General features: G+C 45.9%; 1 protein-coding gene across 3 annotated transcripts in view; it reads left to right on the forward strand.

Moving 5' to 3' along the window:
* Window positions 1-2825: 2825 nt before the first annotated feature.
* LOC142572780 (uncharacterized) overlaps window positions 2826-22588 on the forward strand; it is a 42861-nt gene continuing 23098 nt past the window's right edge. Inside the window, exons 1-2 of one of the 3 annotated variants that reach the window (XM_075682130.1) lie at window positions 2826-2971; window positions 13904-14055. In XM_075682130.1, coding sequence (XP_075538245.1) covers window positions 2852-2971; window positions 13904-14055 — 272 coding nt within the window. In that variant the 5' untranslated portion in view covers window positions 2826-2851. The remainder of the gene's footprint in view (window positions 2972-13903; window positions 14056-22588) is intronic. The other 2 variants (XM_075682129.1, XM_075682131.1) reach the window with 2 other exon arrangements.

The raw sequence follows: 22588 nt of genomic DNA on the forward strand, positions 1-22588 counted from the left end.
ATAGAATCAGGAACACCTTAGACTTCTGTCAAGCAAAGGAGCAGGCAGGATTCCGTAAAGGCTACTCAACAATAGACCATAATCACGCTATCAATCAGGTGATAGAGAAATGTGCGGAATATAACCAACCCTTATATATAGCTGTCATTGATTACGAGAAAGCGTTTGATTGTGTCGAAATCTCAGCAGTCATGGAGGCATTACCGAATCAGGGTGTAGACGAGTCGTATGTAAAAATACTGAAAGATATCTATAGCGGCTCCACAGCCATTGTAGTCCTCCATAAAAAGCAACAAAATCCCTATAAAGAAAGGCGTCAGGCAGGGAGATACGATCTCTCCAATGCTATTCACAGCGTGTTTACAGGAGGTATTCAGAGACCTGGACTGAGAAGAATTGGACATAAGAGATAATAGAGAATACCTTAGTAACTTGCGATTCGCTGATGATATTGCCTTGCTTAGTAACTGAGGGGATCAATTGCTATGCATGCTCACTGACATTGAGAGGCAAAGCAGAAGGGTTGGCCTAAAAATTTATCTACAGAAAACTAAAGTAATGTTTATCGGTCTCGCAATAGAACAGCAGTTTACGATAGCTAGTGAGGCACTGGACGTGGTAAGCGAATACATCTACTTAGGACAGGTTGTGACCGCGGATGCGGATGACGAGACGGAAATAGTCAGATGAATAAGAATGGGCTGGGGTGAGGTTGGCAGGCATTCTCAGAGCATGAACAGCAGGTTGCCATTATCCCTCAAGAGAAAAGTGTATAATAGCTGTGTCTTATCAGTACTCACCTACGGGGCAGAAAGCTGGAGGCTTCCGAAAAGGGTTCTACTTAAATTGAGGACGACGCAACGAGCTATGGAAAGAAGAATGATGGGTGTAACGTTAAGGCATTAGTAAAGACCAGATTGGGTGATGGAACAAACGCGAGTTAATGACTTCTTAGTTGAAATAAAGAAAAAGAAATGGGGGGGGGCATGAGCAGGACATGTAATGAGGAGGGAAGATGGTCATTAAGGGTTACTGACTGGATTCCAAGGGAAGGGAAGCGTAGCAGGGGGCAGCAGAAAGTTAGGTGGGCGGATGAGATTAAGAAGTTTGCAGGGACGACACGGCCACAATTAGTACATGACCGGGGTTGTTGGAGAAGTATGGGAGAGGCCTTTGCCCTGCAGTGGGCGTAACCAGGCTGATGATGATGATGACCATAGCCACTAAGCAACCACGAAGTGCTAGAAAGTACTAGCAGCGGTAACGTTTTCCTTTTCAGATTGCAAGAGTAACAAGACTAGCTTGCGTCGTGCCACACTGGTGCGACGTGAACTCGCCGTAGCGTGCCCGACATTCGAGAACTGGTTCTGAAAATTCTGCCATAACTTCCTTCGAGAATGGCTACAACTTCATGTAGCGTTCCGCCATCTTTAGTCGAGCAGGTGGAGATGAATCTGAGACGACGGTCCACATTTCCGAACTACTATTTTCGCTCATGAAGTATTCAGTACTTCAAAAAAAATCTTCATGGAAATTTTCTGCTAGGGATATGCAGTAAAAATGGTCCTACATCTTATAAAGGCATGTAGACCTGCGTGATGCATATACTTCATGAATCAGTGCATTTGCTGTCCGTTATCCAACGGATATAGTCCTTTTCAACAATAGGTATTAGTTTGGCCTCAATGAGTTTTTATATTTTACATGTTAATAAAGCGATTGGCAAAATTTATGAAAGGCAGGCTATGAATGTCCTCCATTTGTGCTCTAGTCATTTGAAGAGCGCTGGTACATTGCTATAGATAATTTTTACTATAAACATACTACGAAACTTCTCAAATGTTTGTCATTTTTGATGTCCACACAAGTTACGACTTCATCTATTGCATTTCTTTCAGTTTCTGTTTAGAATCCTACGTGTAAACAAATTTTGGGTCTCCATGTATACTGCCGTTTTGTTCTGAGTAAAATATTTGATAATATATTCAGTAGCATTGTGGCATTGCTGGCATGATGACCCTGGCAGTTGAGGCTAGCCTGCGTTCATTGGTCCTAAACCCGAATGCAATGAAACCAAACAATAACACCATATTTAGCCATAGTCGCACCATCAGACATTAGATGTACGACGTGTCGTATGTAGAGAACTATTCCAAACAGTGGTTTTGCAAAACTGAGTTTCAATGACATTATGAGACACGAGAGGGACAACTCGTCGTTTCTAGGCAGTTACTTCAAAATGTTATTTTGTGAACTAGAGTTTCAATTCAACACTATCAGACACGTGAAGGACAACTTGCCGTACCTAGTGAGTTATTCCAAAAGGTTATCTCGCAAACTAGAGTTTCACTCTGACACTTGTCAGACACGAGCGGGACAACCTGTGCTACATAGATAGCTATTCCAAACGTTGTTTGGCAAAACCGAGTTTCAATCTGACGAGGGCTCCTTTTGAAATGAAAAAGTGGAAGTTTTTTTCATGCGCCGAGCTTAAATAACGTAACATACTATAGCAGAAATTGAAGCAGTTCGGGTGAGGGGGGAGGCAGGAATTTTTTAAGTCAACATTGTGGGCATGTCCAGTTCTTCCTGCATTGAGCTTTTTATTGGCTGGGCTGGGGTGCGTGGGAGAAGTAGATGGGTGCCCCCCCCCCCCAATCATTCCTTCAACAGCAGACGAAATGGACATGTCCACACAGGAGGACGCTTACAGAATAGCACCGCCTCTCATAATGAGATTATTGTTTTTGATATGAAACCTGGATGACGTGGACGCAGTCGCCAATTGCGAAATCCTGCGAATTCGCTATAAAAGGTAGGCAGAATTGTTCCAACACTAAACGCTCCTCTAATGCTAAACATGCAACGACTTTCTAGAATAGCTATTATTATCGGAGTGTTTTCTCTGCCTCCTCTTATTTCGGGCAATGCTAAGAACCAGCTTCAGCCCGAATTTCCAGATGTGGGAAAGGTGAGCGACTGATATTGCCTGCGTGCGTTTATGTCCATTTAGTTTGGAACAGCGCTCGCTTTTGTGCTCACCGCGTATTGGGGAATGGCCGCACGACATTCTACGAACTTATTATCGCAGTGTCGAACTTATGCCGAAGTGTCATTTCCTCGAATATTGCAATGATAACCCTGATGATAATGATTGTTTCTGGTGAAATTTCTTTAGATTCGGAGTGGAAACAAATGACCTAGCTTGAGTGAGCTAATTAGCTTTTTATAGCTACTGCACGATAGAATCGAGGCTCTATCCGCTTTCTCCAGCGAAGTTAGCCATGCATGTTATGGCCACCCCATTCCTATCTCTGCAGTGCCATTTTTCCCGTCATTGGTCCAGTTCTATTTGTGTATCCGTTTATTTATTTATTGCTGATGTTCAAGCTTTGAACCAAACTTTCAAACAAAACTGTTTTCGAAGGTGGACGTTATTCTCTGGTCGGGCGGCGTTAATACCTTGGCATTCCAATACAATATGATCATTCAATGGCAGGAGCAGGTTTCCCTATATTGCGAGTGATTGCTCCTGTTTATCTTCTCTTCGGCCAGCAGATCAGGCCTGAAGTAGCTAAGACCTGCCGTTTGTGTTGGGGTGCAAATTTTCTTTTTTTCAGTACTTCTTTTCCTTCCTCGTAAAACTACTGGAGAATATTCTACGCAGTTTGTATACCGTCTAAGTTTCGTTTTCTCGTTGAATAATTCAGGGGCACTATATCGTAAAACTATTCCGAACATTTCTATTCAATTCTGCCATCAGCCCTCCACGATTGATCAAAAACGTTTTTGGACCCCCCCCCCCCCCAATTTACCTGTTTGTCACGCGACGTCACGAAAACCGCGACACCTCCCCATCTGATATGACGCGTCCACAGTGATTATGCATGATTTAACCGAACATAAGAAACATTTTTATCGGTGATTCGACGCCTTTTCGCCATTAGCCCTCGGCTATTGGTAAATATTTTCGGGATGCATCCACTTCAGCTGCCTGTCACGCGACGTCACAAAACCGCAAAAACTCACCGCCCCAAAGTGAGCGTTAAAGATGCATTAACATGCCGAACAAAACTGAATTTTCTTCTGAATAGCCGCGCGCTTCCCCATTCCCAAAGGAATAAAAGATGGATGCCGCCTATCGCTAAGGCACTGGCGACTCGCACCTGCCGGAGAGCATGGGTTAATTTGCGTATAATAAAACTTTTTGGGCGGCCATGTAACGTTTTCGAGCAGTTTTGGCACATTTACGACCTTGCTCTGCCAACTCTTCTTTGCAGAGATTCCATTTTAGCGTCATTCTTAAGCATCCGTTGCATGCCGCCGCGATTTTTGACCAGCCACCGCAAGCTAAGTGAAAGCGGACCAATTGAAAACGTCGGCACCCCCCTCTTCGTCTGCTTATCGATTTTCAGTGCAGTGGTTTGGCCCCATCGAATGCCTCTCCACTTGAGCCTGCTCCTCGCCTCTTGTCAGCCAATTAGATGAGACAACCCGCTCAGTGTAGGCAATGTTATTCGTTTTTAAAGCCAACAAATGTGCCCTCCTATAACTGAGGAGAGCGTTTGATTGATCTGTTCAGACAACCCTTGGGGTGACCGCCCGATGCTCGCGTCGGCGGTTACGCAAATTTAACGTCAGGCGATTGGAATAAAAACATATTGGAATAGTTTTACGTTAGAGGGCCCCATAACAGCTTCTAGATATGCCATCTTCTTTATCACATATTATTATTATTATTATTATTATTATTATTATTATTATTATTATTATTACAAACATATCCACACATGACAAAAAGAAGAACAGCGGGCTAGCAACTCTCTTCTACTAGGCACACCTCTCGTCCACACGTTTGCAGATGAACCAAAAATAAATAGACAGAAAAGGAGGAGATAAAGGAAGGAAAATCGCGAGAAGCAAACGCTCACACACAGATTAGCAGCGTTACAGTCGGGGTCTAGACTCGTGGTTCACAAGAACACCAGAACAGCTTTCTGAGCCTTATACGTGGCTGACCGCATGCCCGCTCAACCCCCAAAATATCTTAACGCACCGTTCGTGCAAAATTAAGTTGTCGAATTTTTTTCGGGAGCACCCAGCAAACTACGGAACGATGCACATTCTAAGAGCAACGGCTTAAGTCTTTCGCTGTAGTGGGCGCAAGCGTGACTCGAAGAGCTGGGCACACGTCCTTGTCGATGAAGACGGCGCGCGACCTCAACACAGCCGTTGCGCAACTTGAGCTAGAGAGACCTACTGTTGGTAATTAGAGCACGGCGAGCTAGAGCGCGGAGAGTCAGAGTACGGTCAATGATTGGTGTACAGTATGATGCCTTCGCTACATGTTAATGCGGGTGTAGGCGCTGTAGGTAGATGCATGTACCTGCAAGCCTCCGAATGCCATACATTGTCCTTTAGCAGTACAATGTTTCCCGCATACATAAGCCGGGAACCCCACCATATCCAGGTTGCAGATTTTGGATAAATCAATGCCAAATTCATGTTATTTCAGCTGCATTTCCATTTAATTAGGATAAATCGTGAACAACAATGCAAGAGAGGGGATCTTTGCTTCAGTTTGTTGTGAATTTTCAGCAGTTCTGGCCACTCTTAAACATTCCAATGGGAATTCTACTAGGTTTTTCCTGCATATTCTCTGGAAATCTCCATAAAACCAGCAGTTCTGCGCCATTGTGATAAAACGCATAACAAGTATCTGTCCACGTTGTTGTAAGCTTCCTTAATATTTAAAGCACTAGACTAAACATCTGCCCTAAGCCATTGAAATGGCTATGCCTTGAGCCAGTACAATGATATCATCCTCATAACGCTGCACTCTTAAGCAAAATGACACCTTTGGGTCGTATCTCGTCACATAAAAGTAATCATGATCTGTTTACTCCACATTTCCTTTAACTCTGTGGGCCCGGTACTTCGAGCCCGGTACTTTCAAGTAATGAATGGCATGCGCGTTGTCAGCATGACAGATCCTACTCGACAGGAAAGTAGCGAGCGCAGCGTTTTCAAGAAAGGAAGCGCAAGCAAGACAGATGACGATTATGGTTGTGTGGAAAATATAAACCCTAAAGAATGTACATTTATTTAAGAGTGCGCCCTCTAAAAAACATATACACTCTTTGGGGTGTATATCTGACACAAAACAATAATGTTCATCTGCCTTGCTTGTGTTTTCTCTGTTGAAAACGCCGCACCGGCTACGTTCCTGTGGGCAATGCTAGGTCATGCTCATAATGCGCATGGCGTCCGTTACTGGGAAGTACGTGGCTTGCAGCTTAAAGAAAGGAAATGCTAACAAGACAGATGACGTTTATTCTTGTGTGGCTACATACGACTCAAAGGGTATAAACTTTTCTTAGAGGCTAAAACGGTAGCACCCTTTAGGGTGTATATTTGTCCCGCAACAATAATCGTCATTTGCTTTGCTTGCGTTTACTTTCATGAAAACTCGCGCTCGTTACTTTCCTGTCGAGAATGCTGTGTCACACTGATAACGCGCGATCCGTCCATGACTGGGAAGTACCGGACTCGCAGCGTTAAAGAAAGGAAACGCGGGCAAGAGAGATTCTTATTATTGCGGGACACGGTAAGCCCCAAGGAGTGTACTTTGTTTTAAGAGTGCGGAATTCAGTACGAAGTTTCATTATTCCATTTTCACTAATTTTAGCAGCTCGATTTTTATGGCCTGCTTTGTCATTTGATCTACCACCTGTGAAAGTTATTATTGCTGCTCAACACGAACTTGCCTAAGACTAACCTCCTTTGCATGTACAAACTGCATTCGCCCTTTTTGTGCCAATCTGTAGTTATTTCGTTTTAATCACTTCTTGAAGGATGGCAATGAGCAGTGTCTTGTTGCATAACTCCAGCTGCTTGATCTACTGGTATATCATTCGGATCGACAGAGATGTTACTAGACAAAGTATCATTTCTTTTTATATTTATTGTTTATTTTTAGCGCGCAATCAATTTTTTAAGCGTTGCGCAGACTTCCACATGCAACAAAAATGGTATCGTCACGTGACAAGGCGGCACTTTGCCCGCTTCAGGCCGATCGAGCAGCGCCGTTGATAACTTGTTCGCTCTCTTCATAGGAACGTGAATTGGGTTAAAAGAAATGTTTATTGCCGCAAGTTAAAACACACACAAAAGGAAGACACATAAAGACAACATGGTCCACGTTTTCTTTATGTGTCTTCCTTTTGTGTGTGTTTTAACTTGCGGCGAAAAACATGTCTTTTTGCAAACACCGACTAGGCCAACAAGCAGTTCTGTTGTAAATTGAGTTGTAGACTTTCGCTGCAATGTTCGGGCGTTATCTCGGGGTTCTTCTGAGAGTCCATTTACGACATCGAGTGATTAAAGCCTAGCGCCTGTGGTCACACGGAGGCGAATTCGCGCTATCACTGCAACGGAACCGAGGCGCTGTCTCTCACCGCAACAGCAAAAAAAAAAAAGAAGAAAAAAATGAAGGACGCGGTTAGGTCCGTTGCCCGGTGAACGAATGCGCCAATGTTTTTTTCTCGAGAAATAGCTATCTGCTCAGCTAATGTGATGCCCTGCCCAATGCTTTGAACTGTGTTTGCTTAAGAAGGTGCAAACCAATATATGCGTTCCATTACTCATGCATCAATGCTAGGATGTGCCGAATTAGTTTGATAAACAATGCCGCATACGGTGTTTTCTTTGAGGTCTCCCGCAGACTTCCGTTTCGCGCTAACTACATGAGAACCGGAGACAGGAAAACACATGACAGCGCACATATATCGCGACAGCTTTTACGCAGAGCCATCTGTACTTCCGCTACAGGTGTGCCAGTTCCCGGCATTGTTCTCTAGGGAATCATGTAACGTAGCATGTAACACTACCTAAATGCGCTTTCTGGAAAATGTATGCGCACTCGATTGCATAATTCTTTTAGGTAATCAAATGGATTTCCTTGCGTCTTTCTTGTGTGTTAGAGCGACTAACACTCTCAGCTCTTTCCGCGTTTTCGTAAGTGAACTTTCCCCAACGAGGGTCTTTGCCTTCGTGCAACAGTTTTGAGATGTGATCGTCGTATAGCCCCAGCTGACTAAGATGCACGTGATATGCGTGCGCTAAGGTGCACGTGCGCGTGACTTTTATGGCGTATGAAGGTCAAGATGTCGGTCACGTCGCGTCATCGCATAGAGCAAAAATAAAAACACAACGAGGAAGTTACGCGTGTTAGTCTTGAAGCTTAGCCACAGAAAAGCATGAAAGGAACGTAACGTGGTAGTCAAGCGTAACGTGGTACGTAACGTGGTAGTCAAGCGGTATCCTCTTTCACCTCGCTTTCTTTGCAGCCGCTGCGGTGTGTTCATTTGGCCCCTTCATAGGTGGACAGACAGGAACGCAACGGCTGATGTGAAAAACCTTGAGGAGTGTTGAAAAAAGTTCTAACGCGCTCGGGCGTTCTTAACAAGCTTCGAAACGATAGCGCTTTCGACTTTCATTTCATGTTTTCGCGTCAGGCGAACGCCTCCTAGATTGCTGGCCTGTGCACTGTCTTTTATGATGCCATGCTACTTGAAGTTGAAGTTGAAGTTGAAGTTGAAGTTTATTTTCACCACTTGGACTGAAATTCGCGCTGTCAATCACGGTGTGACGAAATCGGTGACGTCAAAATCGCCATGGCTTACACAGGAGCATCCCCATTACATTCCAAGGCAGTCAGGCAACCTAGCATGACGTCATGGATCGAAGTGCTCCTGCTCATAGCCTTCTCCCCACCTGCTCATACCCTTGTGCTTGCTATGAGGCGTTGGCCAGGCGACCTGACTTTTGCCCATATTTCAAGACTGTCCGCTCGCTTCAAAATGCGACGTGCAAGGCTAGAACAAACCGCCGGTACCTTCACGACAGACTGTTGTTCGTATTTGCCCCTGCGTCGTTCGCATCCGAGAGAAAGTCATGAGAGAAACGTTTGTGTAATTTTCTATAGAGTTTTGCGAGACCTGGGGACTTTTTGGTGCGCATTCTTCCTTATATTATGCGTTTGTCTAGGTACTACGGACGACGACGCGCTTTGCTCACGTGTAAGCGCTGCTCGATCTACCTTAAGTAAGCATACCTTCAAGATTCATATTTTTATGAACTTCTGGTGATATCGGCTTTTATTCCTCACCACACAGACCACCCTGTGCACCACCCTGGTTTGTATTTCCAGCCAAAATTCCATCAGGTGAAGTGGAAGCACGAATCAAAGTAATGCGATGGTGGGACTCAAATTCAAAATTTTTTCCTCAAGGGAAACGCAAATTACTTTGATTAAAGTTTCCGTTGCAAAAGTTGTTATTTTTGTCAATGATATGCGCTCTTCTGCATACTTTTTCATGGAGCACCTTAATGAGTTACGAACGTCTAAACAAAGACAAAATTAGCATTTCCGACGAATTCAGGCATTTATTTTGGAGCCTGTGGCCATAACGTAGGCGAAAATAAATTTTTAGAACATAGTAAAACTTAGGGGGCAGTTCTATAAAAGTAATTCCAGGTTTTCATCTCTTACCGTCTTTTGTTACAAATTTCCCAAAATCGCTAGACTTTCCGCATTTTCACCTAGGTGCTGAGGAGAAAAAACATGAAGTTATGTTGTACAACTTCTTTATAATAAAAGAGCAATGTTCAGACAACGCAGACAACGCAGAAAATATTTTGGCGAATATTTTCGCACCTGCTTTTACATCATTTCGTGAAATACAAATGGCACTCACGGTGGCAAAAATTCTTTTCCGTTGAATATATTTGACGGATATACTGTTCATGTAACGCTTATATACGTGTAATGTTTTCGTAATTTTTTGAGAGACATTATTTTTATCGAGGTTGGGACAGCTGGTGTGGAATGACTCAATAGTGAAGCGTCATTTTTCTGTAGTCAATGGTTGGCCTGTGTCACTGGTAACGCACGTAGCCAAAGGTTTGTCGCTTCGCAGTGCGTCTTCTGCGCTATGCCAGTACCGCAGTCCTCTGCGACGGCAGCAGTACGTGCCACATGGTCCTGCTTGCGCATGCGCCGCCCAGCCGCGAGCAAGAGCTGAAGTATCACGTGCAATTTGATATTATATAATAAAAGGGATTCGCAGTAATGATACGCCATTATTCATTGGTCTGCAGCTCATTCATCTACCTAAGCTCCGTGGAGTACATAGTTCAGTGTCAACAGACATCGTGTACAATTTTAACTGCCCCACCTACAGAGAAGACTTATGTACAAGCCAGCTCATCAACGCCTCTTCTTGAGTCAGCAAAATTCCTCGTCGGGAAATCTAACGAACTGTTTCACATTAAAGGCACGACGGAAGCATCTGCAGCTCAAGAGGGTGTGGCCGCGCTGGAAAAGTTCTACCAATGTTGAAGACTAGGCGTGTTGGCATAGCATACTAGAGGTTCGATTGCGCAAGATTTTGACGAGACAAACAGAAGTGAAACACACACCACAGAGTGCTACTTGTTAAACTAACGCTCTGTGGTGTGTGTTTCTCTTCTCTTTGTCTCGTGAAAATGTTGCGCAATCCAACCTCTAAAAAGTTCTACGTAGTACAAAATCTCAACGAGCCAATTTTTGCCCTATGCCTCATCGAGAAGTAGGGCATAACGAGCGACCTTTCCGGAATTCATTACCGCGACGCTCTACTCAGGAAATACTCGCAACATTTCTTTGGCCTCGGTAAAATTAAGGAGCCCACTTCTGATAACATTTATGACAGCGATGCGCCGTAGCGCTAGTTAAGTGGTTTTATTCGAGGTACAGCATGCACGTACAGGAGCGCGTACATAGAGATCAGCGCTGGAGCCGCATCCAACTCGCACTATAATGCCTATAGGGTCTATAGTGACACCGCTTAAAGATTAGAACGTTGATAAGGTTTTGCACATTTAATATTTATTAGTCTGAGAAGATTCACGACAAAGGCATGCGCTGCGATTGTGATGTTTCACATTTGTTTGTGGACTGTCATTCTCAAAATTTTGAGCAATAACTTAGTCAATAACGTAAAACGAGGTATGAGCAAATTTAGTGATTGAATAATTGAGCAATAAAGCCCATATATTTGGCAACGATAAGCCTATAGTATGTTTATACCTAAACATATGAAGAGCCCCGCGGCTATGGCTACGTCTACGAGAACAGGGAATATTCACTTGCAGCGTCATATAATTGGTATCATAACAATAGCTCAACGTGGGAACGGTGACCTATTCTACCCGCTGTCTACTTACCTTTAACTTATTATGTCCCTTCCATAGTGCAGCACAGAAAGCAGCGCTCAAACCAGTTAACAACGGGAGCTTTTTTAGTAGCACGAGCATAAACACGCGAACAAGTATACGCACATGCACACACCCGGCACTAACTTCCAATAACAGCTTACTTTTAAAAAAGTAATGGCCATTATGCCTCCCGCTTAAAAAGAAACGGCGTTTGGAAACTGTTGCTTCTAAAAATAAATTGCTGTTAGAAGTGGCTCGGTATTTGTGTGTTTAGGCGTCCTCTTGTATCCGCGTTCTGTCATGCGCTAGGAGAATGCCAACAAGCCCTCATCACAGTATTGTGCGGTTGAGTGCACATTGCGTGTATGATGTCACCTAATTTCGACAGTAACAGTCATGAGTTCTTTTACCCATAGCAGTTGCCTTCGTTGTAATCACGTATAACCAACTCGCCCACCAGCACGTCCTCAGTAGTACTTGAAAATGTTCTTGTCTCTATTGCTTACGCGTTGTTTCCACCAAGTTATCCTCGGCGAGACTACAAGATGCAATAATGGTCGTCCTTATTGCAGAAAAAGGACCAATAAACGGCTCTTGCAAGAACAATGTTAAGGATGATTATGTGCTTATTGATAGAAAAATGCAAGGGACTATCGTCGTCTTCCTCTCCAAGATTTTTTCTCGACGAGAGACAGTACCCATTTCGCAGACGAAGCCCGCTATGAGAGCCATTATTCTCCGATGGGATAGTAGTGCTTAAGACGCGCAATACCTGGAAATTGGGTTTTGCTAGACCACCGCTATGTAGAGAAAAGACGTGCCAAAACGCCAGTTAGGTCACTGAAGCGATGGAAAATCGACAACGGGACAGCTTACCACGCGAAATTTCTGCACAAGGCGCGCCTGCACTGTTTCGATCAAAGGCACACTAAATCGCCTTTACGAAACTGAACTGCTTGATGAGTGCTATAGTACCAATGCTTCGAGCGGCTTTGCGATGCCACCGTGCGAAGACATGCTATCCGGCGGACTTCTTCCGCAAAGCCATTGGTGATTGGCCTTGGTGATTGAATCTTCGCTGTGTAGGGATAACGGTAAAATGGTGCAAAGGAAGGCCGTCAGCGATCGAGGACTCGTACATGGCCAACATGGTCGTCAGCGTTTGTTTCATCCATTCAACAAAATCGTTGGTCTTTTCACGATATGGCGTTGAGTGGCGGAATTGTGCACCGCATAAGTAAACCAACTGCTCTACAGCTTAGGCGAAGAACTGACGACTACGGCCACTTATGATCACAGGCAGGTGGGTCATGGCGTAGAATGGCGAAATTTCACAAAACAGCTACAACACAAACAGCGCGAGGTGTGCGTATTGCTGCTGTTTCTGAGTGGCGGTTAAGGTGGTGAACACTTATATTGACCCATGGGTTTTATTTCAATGAACGTAAAAAGTGCCCGGGAGGTCGACACCAACTAATTCAAAGTGTGTATGCGGAGAAATGAGTGGGTCGAGGAGGCCTTGTTCATTGTTGGGCATTGTTCGAATCTCGCCACGTACGGAACTGTTAAGAGATGCATCTGTGTCCAGTGAAAGTGCTCCTGGACAGGCTGCAGCGTGCGGGCGAAGGCCGGTTTACTTGTTGCCGGGAGATTAAAGCACCGCACATACAGCACGTCACCTGCTTAGGCTTACCGGTACAACACAGAGGAAGCGAGCACCACTCACTGGGACTTTGGTTTTACAAAGCAATTCGTCAAGAATAGACAATCGACAACTTGGTATCGAAGGGCCGGCGGCGAAAAAATAGAACTTACAAGCTTAGGACATTACGCTCTCCCTGCTCAACAATGACAACGTCGGCTGATAAAGAGAAATAGCAGACTCGCAGTCATTGACGGTGTCTTCATCGCAATGTGTCATAGCCAATGGCGGGCGAGAGATGCATTTTGCGTCAGCGTGACGGCGACCATTCCAGTAGGTTTCTACAATATTCTATTCTTGAAGTTGTGAAGTCCATTGTGCGAGACCAGCAGACGGATCTCGATGACTTACAAGCCAACGTACATTATGGCGATCGGTTATGATTTTGAATGGGCGACCGTTAATATAACAACGGAATATTTGAACAGCAACAACAGCAGCGAGATATTTTGCTTTCCTGACTGTGATTTTTCAAGCAGAATTGCTCAGACTCCAACGGGAATAAGAAACAACACGTTCTGATTCAGTGTACCATTGTCCGTTACTTATGCTAATGACGTCAGTATAGATTTCAGAGGCCAAAGGAACCTAAGAGTCCAAGTGACGTAGGATAGGGCCCGATGTAAGCAGGAACTTGAGCTGACAGAACGACAGGTTTGGTGGAGGTTGCGGGGTACCCCGCACCTCCTCCAAACAAGTTACGTACGATTGCCTGCATCTTGACAAAAGAAGGTTAGCAGAGATGATCGACCTGAAAGATAGCCCGCTGAAATGCTAACGCTCGCAGAAGGAACCGTCGTCGTCCTCTTTCTTATTTTCTCGCCGCGTTGAAATTTGTCGCCAGAAGTGCTTGTCACGAAATAATTGAAAGTCGACAACGGAGTAATATATTAATTGGAATACTGTTAATATGTTGCTGTGAATTTATTTTTTATTTGGCAGGTTTTCGAGGGGTTTCGGGCTGGTCTTGCACTCTTCGACATCGACAACGACGGTGACCTTGACTGTGTAACTGCTACGCAACAGGATTACAATGCAAGCGTGCCAAGCGTAACATACGTTTGGCATCTCCAGCCCCTGAACGGACACGAAGCGTAAGCTTAATTTCGGCTTAGCCAGGTATAAGTTTTCACTGAACAGGTGACCGAGAGAGTTTTCATAGCCTAAGATGTAGAGTGTCGGAGCTCCATATCTACGTCATACACAGACAGATCCACTTTACGGTTTAAGACATCGAAACCTTGTTCAGATGTCAACAATTTAGCACCCTGCAATAAATGCAACTTCTGGTATCTCCTTATATAACTTCCCCAAACAGAAGGCATGTCTGTAGGTTTGCCATTGCTTATCGCGATACGAAAGTACTTACTGTCGAATTCATCGATAAGTTACGCAGTCTTCGCTTTCAATGGCTCTTCTTTTTTACTGAGTTTGTGCGTACAACTTTAATCGTGATCTACGTCAGCCGCAGGCTAAAAAGAAGAAAGGCTGCTCCTATGTACAGCATTTCTTAAATCACATACTGGGAAAGGCAACTACTGGCATAAGAACATCACAAGAAGTGCTCAAGAAGTTTCAGAACATCATGTTATCGGGAAACAAATGGCACTCATAAAGTGTTTAAACACTCTGGTAACGTGGGAAGAACTCTATAAAATGCAGCTTACAAAAGACGTGGCGGCGCGAAATTTAGACATGTATTATATAACAGAAGTTTCTTCCCATAAATTAGCCGGAGCAATGCTGCAATCCTGCTTTTCTTCCGTTCGGCTGTTGGCTTGTGCGGTATTGCGCTGCATAAGCTACATAAACAGTGCTAAACCGCTCACTCCCAATCTGGAGAATCATGTAACCTAAATTCAGTGGTATTATCGTGTTGTCCGCGACGCCAACCACTTGCCCGGACATGCGAGACAAGCCCGCAGCATCCGTGGCAGTATTGGTAGCGTGCATACTTATACAGGCGGAGCTGTGTGGCTTCTACGTCGTCGCTGGGAATCCACTGGAAAAGAGACGCTTATAAGCGGCTCCTCCAAAGAGGCGACGAGATTTTGAGGGGTGAGCTACTTAGCAGGAGCTCTGTGCCAACCACTATGCTTGCTTTGCATGGACTAAATAAAAAAATAAGCACCGTGTTACCCAGCATGAATTGGACCTTACCGCTGCTAATGACGAGGTCGCGGTACCAAAACGCAGCCATGGCGGTCGCATTTTGGATAGGGTGAAATGCAAAAACGTCCATGTGCCTTGCATGGGTGCACGTCAGAATAAATCCGGAGTCTCGCCCTGCCGCGCTTCTCATCATCACATTGTGCTTTTGGGGCATCAGATGACAGAAATTACAGAAATTAATCTTACAGGGGGCCTTAAATGGCCCCTAAACCACACAGCAGTCGAAATTTAGTTGTGGTGTTGCGTTGTGCACGAGCCTGCAACGAACACGTGGCCGCGAGAGTTTTTTGAAATAGTGCTGTAATAGCGAAGTTACACGCGTTTGATGATTTAAACGGTGCTCCCGCTCGATTCGCTCTTTGCGACGCTCCTTTTACCGGCTGCTCTCCTCCTCACCGAGTGCTCCTCCAAATGTCAGGTGAAATGCGTTATTTGCCGACGTGCTTTTCAAAGCACTGTCCACTTCCGGTTACCGATACTCCGCACTTCTCGGCTACTCGCTGTTGCTACCGTGCCAGCCCGTGCTCCTGCGAAGTGTGCCGCAATGGACCCTGTGTTGCCCACACATCTAAAAAGCCTCGGCAATATCATATATACGTATGGTGAAACGCCGTGCCGAAGTATCGCCGCTGGAGATGAACAGCCGCTGTCACCGCCTTTACCATATCGTGACGACAATAGGGGTTGGTACTTTCTGCTGTTTTCGCCAACTGGCTGTAAGCCCGTCCATCGCTGATGGCATCATCAATGAAGGCGTGTGAGGCAAAGAAATGGCGCCCAAAAATAGGTAAATCGTCGTTGCGCTTTCTTTCTGCCGCAACTATAATGTGCTCAAGCCAGCCATTGAGCAGGGCGTCATGTTTAGGCAGCCGCTGTCGTGTCGTTTCGTTTTCGCAGTAGGCGCTTCTAGAGCCACGTACTGGCTCTAGAAGCGCCAACTGCGAAAACGCAGCTACTTAGACCGCTAGGCACGACTGTGTTAGAACACGAGCGATTTGGCACTTGGTTTGCGGGCCATGTTTACCGATTCGCAAGCACGCACAAGCAATCAACGCGACGAGAAAGAGCAGGGAGTGCGCGTACCGGCCAAGCAGGTTTAAATAAAAGTGCTGGAGCGGAAGTCGCCTATATCTACCAAGGGGCGGCTGTGAAGCCGCGCCGAGTTCGCGGCGGCCATCTTGCCATGGGCAAGAAACGGGTATACCTGCAGCGCGCCCACCGCGTTGACTGCGTCTCCCCGCCGGGCTTTTTAACGGTTACCGAGAGCACTAAGGCGGAAACAGTCAATAATAAGAAGTCTTATCGCAGATAACAATGCAAGCACCTTTATTTTGTTTCATTTGTCGTTCTCCTTGCAACCATCAACACCGGTGAAGGTTCTGTATGACTGGTATTTAAAAATTAACGGTTCACGGTCGCCTGCATACTGAGATTCTGGAAGCACGATGTTAGAGCTATTTATAAAAAATTCTACATAAACTCATATATCGCGCATAATTCAAGAGAGTGTTTAGGCATGTAGGAGGCCCTGGGATGGTTTTCTGCGCCCTAAGGTGGCCTCGCCGCTTACAGTGCCATGTGACTGAGCAAACTTGGATGCGGGGTCACTGTAGTCATTAGTTCAAGTCCAACCTTCGCTTTCATTTTTGAAGTGTTCCATTGGAAGTGTTCCATGCGCTGCTATGTGACTGAGGTGGTGCCTTGTAGCAGAGGTAGAACATCGAGCTATCACCTCTTCCAGTTCTCTAAATCATCAGGGTTGGAGTGGCGCCTAAGGAGGGAAGGAAAGAAAAATGCCTAGAGCCTGTGGCACTGTTCTAGTCCAGGTGTAACCAAATTAGGAAGGCGCACTGAGCTTCAACAAAAGGCTCTCCCTCACCAGAACAGGAATTGGCCTCACTGGTGCAGTATTCGGCCGACGCCTCCCTTATTACTTCTACAATTAACCCATGGCCCTCAGTCCCGAGCAGCTGCGAAGCACCTGACCAAGGCGGCTGTCAAACGTGTAACACAGCAGAGGGTGCTGAGACTCTCAGTACTCGGACAGGCCGCCACTCGAGACTGAACCTGGCAACGTTCAACACACGAACCTTCCCGAGTGGAGGCTGCTTAACAAGACTGTTTGAGGAACTGTCAGGCATGGCTTGGGATATTACTGGCCTTCGTGAGGTCAGAAGAACTGGTGAGGCCTATGCAATGCTGACTAACGGCAACGTCCCCTGCTACACAGCATTTCCAGATAAGAATCAATAAGGGGTAGGATTCCTAATCCATAAGGACATAGCGTACATCATTGACGAGAGGGTAGCCGTAGTCGTAAGAAAGCTAAATTGGACGTATAAAATAAAACTAGTACAAGCCTACGCTACACCCTCCAGTTACGATGATGAAGAAATTGAACAGTTTGATGAAGATGGTGAATCAGCGATGAAAATAGTGAAAACTCAGTATACTGTAGTCATGAGCTACTTCAATGCAAAAGGGGGTAAAAGCAGTGTGGTGAACGAGTAATCGGACAACTACGGCATCGACGTTAGGAACACTGGAGGAGTGATGATGGTAAAATTCGCGGTAAGGAATAATTTCCAAATAAAGAATACTTTCTTCAAGAACTGTGGCAACAGTAAGTAGACCTGAAAAAGCCCTAATGGTGAAACAAGAATTAAAATTGATTACATAATTTCTGCGGATCCCAGCATAGTGCCGGATGTAGAAATGCTAGGTAGGGAAAAGTGCAGTGATAATAGCTTAGTGAGGGCCAGGATTTCCCGTATACAAAGACAGAACAAGTAAAATTAGTCAATAGGAAACTGGCCAGCCTAGACGCAGTAAGACTAAAAGCAGACCAATGAAGGCTCGTGTTTGCAAACAAATAGCAGCTTTAGAACAGAGATGGAAATGGCACAAAGGTAATGGAAGAAACCCTAGCCACTGCATTTGAAATGGGAGTTAAGGCACCAAAGCAACCAGAAGGTAAGGTTCCCCAATTAACACAGGACCTAATAAAGAAATGATAAAGCATGGCACTGCCCAACTCACGAGACCCGAGAGAACTCGCGGAACTGTCAAAACTCATCAAAAAGGAGAAATTAAGAGAATTCCTAAATTATAACGTGAGTAATACTGGGGAAGCAAAAAAATGGACGGAGCATGAAATCAGTGAGAAGAAAACTTAACCTAGGTTAAGCTAAGATGTATGCAATGAAGGATAAGAAGAGTAATATAATAAGAAATGCGAACATATAGTAAAATCAACGGAAGAATTCCATACGGACCTGTACAGTACCCAGAACAGCTACGCAACTACCATTCGTAGTAGTAATGAACAGGATTCAGAGGCTCTCTCTAACTATCAGCGAAGCTTTAAAGGCCTTGCTTGACATAAACCGAAGAAAAGTGGCAGAAGAAGATGTAATAAGAGCCAACCTAATCAAAGATAGAGAAGATATTATGCATGAAAAACCTACGGCCCTTTATACGAAATGTCTCATGACTGCAAGAATTCCAGAGAACCGTAAGAATGCCAAAAGCACACTAACCCACAAAAAGGGAGACGTTGAAGAAATGAAAAATTAGAGGCCATTAGCTCACTTTCAGTATTGTATAAAGTATTCACCAAGGTGATTTCCAATATAATAAGTGCAAAACTTCACTTCAGTCAACCACGAGAACAGATTGGCTTTAGGAAGCGATACTCTACAATGAATCACATCCATGTCCTGAATCAGGTAATCAAGAAACGTGCAGAGTACAATCAACCTATCTATATGGTTTTCATAGATTAGGAAAAGGCATTTGACTCAGTAGAGATGCAAGCGGTCATAGAAGCGTAACGTATTCAAGGGGTACAGGAGGCATACGTAAATATCTTGGGAAATATCTGCAAAGATTGCCCAGGTAGTTTGGTTCTTCACTACAAGAGTCGAAAGATGCCTATGACGAACGGGGATAGGCAGGGAGAGGCAATCTCCCCAATGTTGTTGGCGGCATGCTTGGAGGAAATATTCAAGCTATTAAACCGGAAAGGCTTGGTAGTTAGGATAAACGATGAATATCTGATCAACCTCTGGTGTGCAGATGAGATTGTCCAGTTTAACAATGCTGGGGACGAATTGCAACAAATGATTGAGGCCTTTAACAGAGAAAGTGTAAGACTGAGATTAAGGATTTTTATTCTTCAGGAAGGATGAAAGGAGAGAGAGGAAGTAGAAGATCGCGGGACGCTGGCTGCTGCGTGTTGTTGGTGGTCAGTCATCTTAACTACTGACTCATTTTGTATATATATTGTAAATACACTCTTTCTATACTCCCAACATCCCCGTAACATATTGGTGAGAGGTGCGGGGTACCACGGCTGGAAACGGAGCTCCGCAGTGGACGTCGCATCACTGTCCGCACCGTGTATGACGGTGAGCACGCGGGATCAACGTCGCTGCCGCCTCCTATGTCACCGTCGCCAGTTGCGTCGCTGTCACCTTCGGTTGTCGTTGTGCTACCCAAGGGTCCTCGAACTTTCTGCGGGACCGATGGCGCCGACGTTGAAGAGTGGGTGCCCATGTAAGAACGCGTGAGTGGAATCAACAGATGAGACCCTGCGCTTATGCTAGCTTACCTGTTGTTCTACCTACGAGGCATGGCAAAGGTGTGACATGAAAACCACAAAGAGGAGCTAACCCGCTGGGAACAATGCAAAGAGAAGTTGACAGAGTTGTTTGGCAAACCAGCTGGCCGTAAAGTGCCACAAAGCCAGTAACTGGCCTCCCGTACCCAATTCTCCACGGAGTCCCATCTCTCGTTCATCCAGGACGTGCTCGCACTTTGTCGTAAAGCCGATCAGGACAGGAAAGAGGCTGGGAAGGTTGGGCAGGTGCTTAATGGCATTGCTGACGATGCGTTTATTCTGGTCATGTGCAAAAGCTGCTCTACAGTTGATGCATTCATTAAAGAGTGCCAACTATTCGAGCAGGCCAAAAGCCGACGCGTCTTGCAACCATTCGCCAGACTTCCCAATACTGTCACAACGTCAACGTGTGTAGATCAATTCGTACAGAAGCATGCGTCGCCATGAGAGGACGTGGTGCGAATCGTTCGACGTTAACTGGATGCGATGGTGCCTGTACTTTTCTGTTCGCGTAGCCCTGGTGCTACCACATTTTCATTTCCCTCGTACTAGCCATCGTTCGCCAGGAACTTGAACATATTGAGTTACATTCTGTCTGGGCCGTCGCCAATCTCAGAGCTAACGAACACCTTTCTACTGTTTTCGCTCCACCTCAACGCTTCGCTCCGCATTATCGCAACCCGACTGAGTGGAGAACTGCAGACGACCAGACAGCATGTTTCACCTGTTGCCGCGTTGGTAATGTTGACCAATACTGTCGCAACTCGTGGGCCTCAACACCTCGCGTGTCGACCAACCTGAGCCGTTTTAATGGAAATATCCGCAATGTCTCGCCAACGCCGAGTCTAACAGCGCCGACAACTCTGCTAGGAACATGTGGTACAGTCGCTATCCATCGCCGCGCGGACACCATTCTCGTTCACCGCAGACGCGTCGCCTTTCGTCCCCTGTGGCTTTTGGCCGCACCCTTTCGAAAACTACCAAAGGCAGCCCTCGGAGGTGGTGCTGCATTGCCTAGAATTGCAGCAAATCTTCTGTCTGTGCCCATAAAGAGAAGTGTAATTGACGTTAAAATAGACGGCGTACCTGTCCAAGCACTCGTCCACACTGGAGCTCACGTACCTGTGAGGAGTGCTAGCCTACGTAGACGTTGAAAGGAGGTCCTCACCCCAGCAGCTGCCCGAGTGCTTCGTGTGGCCGACGGTGGCGTGCTGGTTTTTTGGACTTTTTATCCCATCATTCCGCTCTCATCGACTGCGCAATCGCCGTTATTCAGTTGGAACTGCCTCAAGTCGCCGATGCTCCGAGCACCACTCCACCGAACCTGTGTTCGCTTCACGATGTGCATCTGTCATCTGAGGCAGTCACATACGTCGCTTTGACCGCGCAGTCACGGATTCCTGACGGTGAATATGTCCTTCGCCTCGTCTTCGACGTGCTTTTGAACGGGAACGTTGTTCTTCCGCATACTCTGGTTACGATTACTAATAAGGGCGTCGTTCTTCCGCTTCTGAATTTCAGCCTGTGCCCTCAAGTGCTTTCAGCCTGCATGCCCTTGGCCCGCGTTTCTAATACTTCCGATTTTGACATTGCATGTCTGGATACCGAGAGTGGTTTCTTAGCGTTAATTGCAGCTCACAGCTCTGGTTCTCTAACAGATGACTTCGCGAAGCTGATTGCGCCTGACCTCATCTCTGCACAAGCCACGGACATACGTCTCCTCCTCGAATAGTGCTGTGACATTTTTTTATTTCGGCGACAGGCCTTTAGGACAAACATCTGTACTTCACCACCGTATCAACACTGGAGACACGAATCCTATTCGTCGGCCTCCCTAACGCATATCGCATGCTGAACGTAGATTCATGCGATTAGAAGTTCGAAAAATGTTGCGCAAAGGGGTAATGGAACCATCAGCCAGGCCTTGGGCTTTGCCTGTCGTCCTTCTGTAAAAGAAAGGTGGTACCTGGCGTTTTTGTGTCGACTATCGCCATTTAAACAAGATCCCCCGAAAAGTCGTCTACCCACTACCATGCATCGATGACGCCTTGGATTGCTTGCACGGAGCTGAATACTTCTCGTCCATCGATCTTCGATCCGGCTACTGGCAGATTTCAGTTGATGAAATAGACCGCGAGAAGACGGCCTTCTTCAGGCCGGATGGCTTATATCAGTTCAAAGTCATGCCCTTTGGCCTATGCAATGCTCCTGCGACATTTGAACTTATGATGGATTCTCTTCTGCGCGGCTGCAAATGGACCACCTATCTCTGTTACCTTGACGACGTTATTCTTTTTTCTCCCATGTTCGGCAGCCACCTAACCAGACTCGCTGCCATTTTTGTGGTCTTCCGAAAAGCCGGCCTGCAACTGAACTCCACGAAGTGTCAATCGGGTGCCGTCTGATTACCGTGTTTGGACACCTCGGTGACGCATCCTGTGTCCAACCAGATCCGGAAAAAGTTCGCGCCGTATGCAGTTTCCCTGTGCCGCTTTCGTCTTCTGAAGTGCGCTGCTTCATCGGCCAGTGTTCTTACCTTTCGCCGTTTCGTCAAAAACTTCGCCGACGTTGCTCGGCCTTTTACAGATCTTCTAAAGAAGAGCACGCCGTTCTCGTGGGGCCCTGAGCAAGCTCAAGCGTTCGCTGATCTCACCAGATTTCGGAACACCTGTCTCATACTTGCCCACTTTGATCCATCCGCATCGACCGCAGTCCGCACTGACGCAAGCGGCCATTGCATCTAGCCGAAAAGCCCAAAAGCAGAATGGTACCGTATGTGTGATAGCTTGAACCAGCCCCCTGCTGTCACTTGCCGAGGGAAATTACTCGAGGTT

This window comes from Dermacentor variabilis, chromosome 2 (assembly GCF_050947875.1).
Source record: "Dermacentor variabilis isolate Ectoservices chromosome 2, ASM5094787v1, whole genome shotgun sequence".
Taxonomy (NCBI): domain Eukaryota; kingdom Metazoa; phylum Arthropoda; class Arachnida; order Ixodida; family Ixodidae; genus Dermacentor; species Dermacentor variabilis.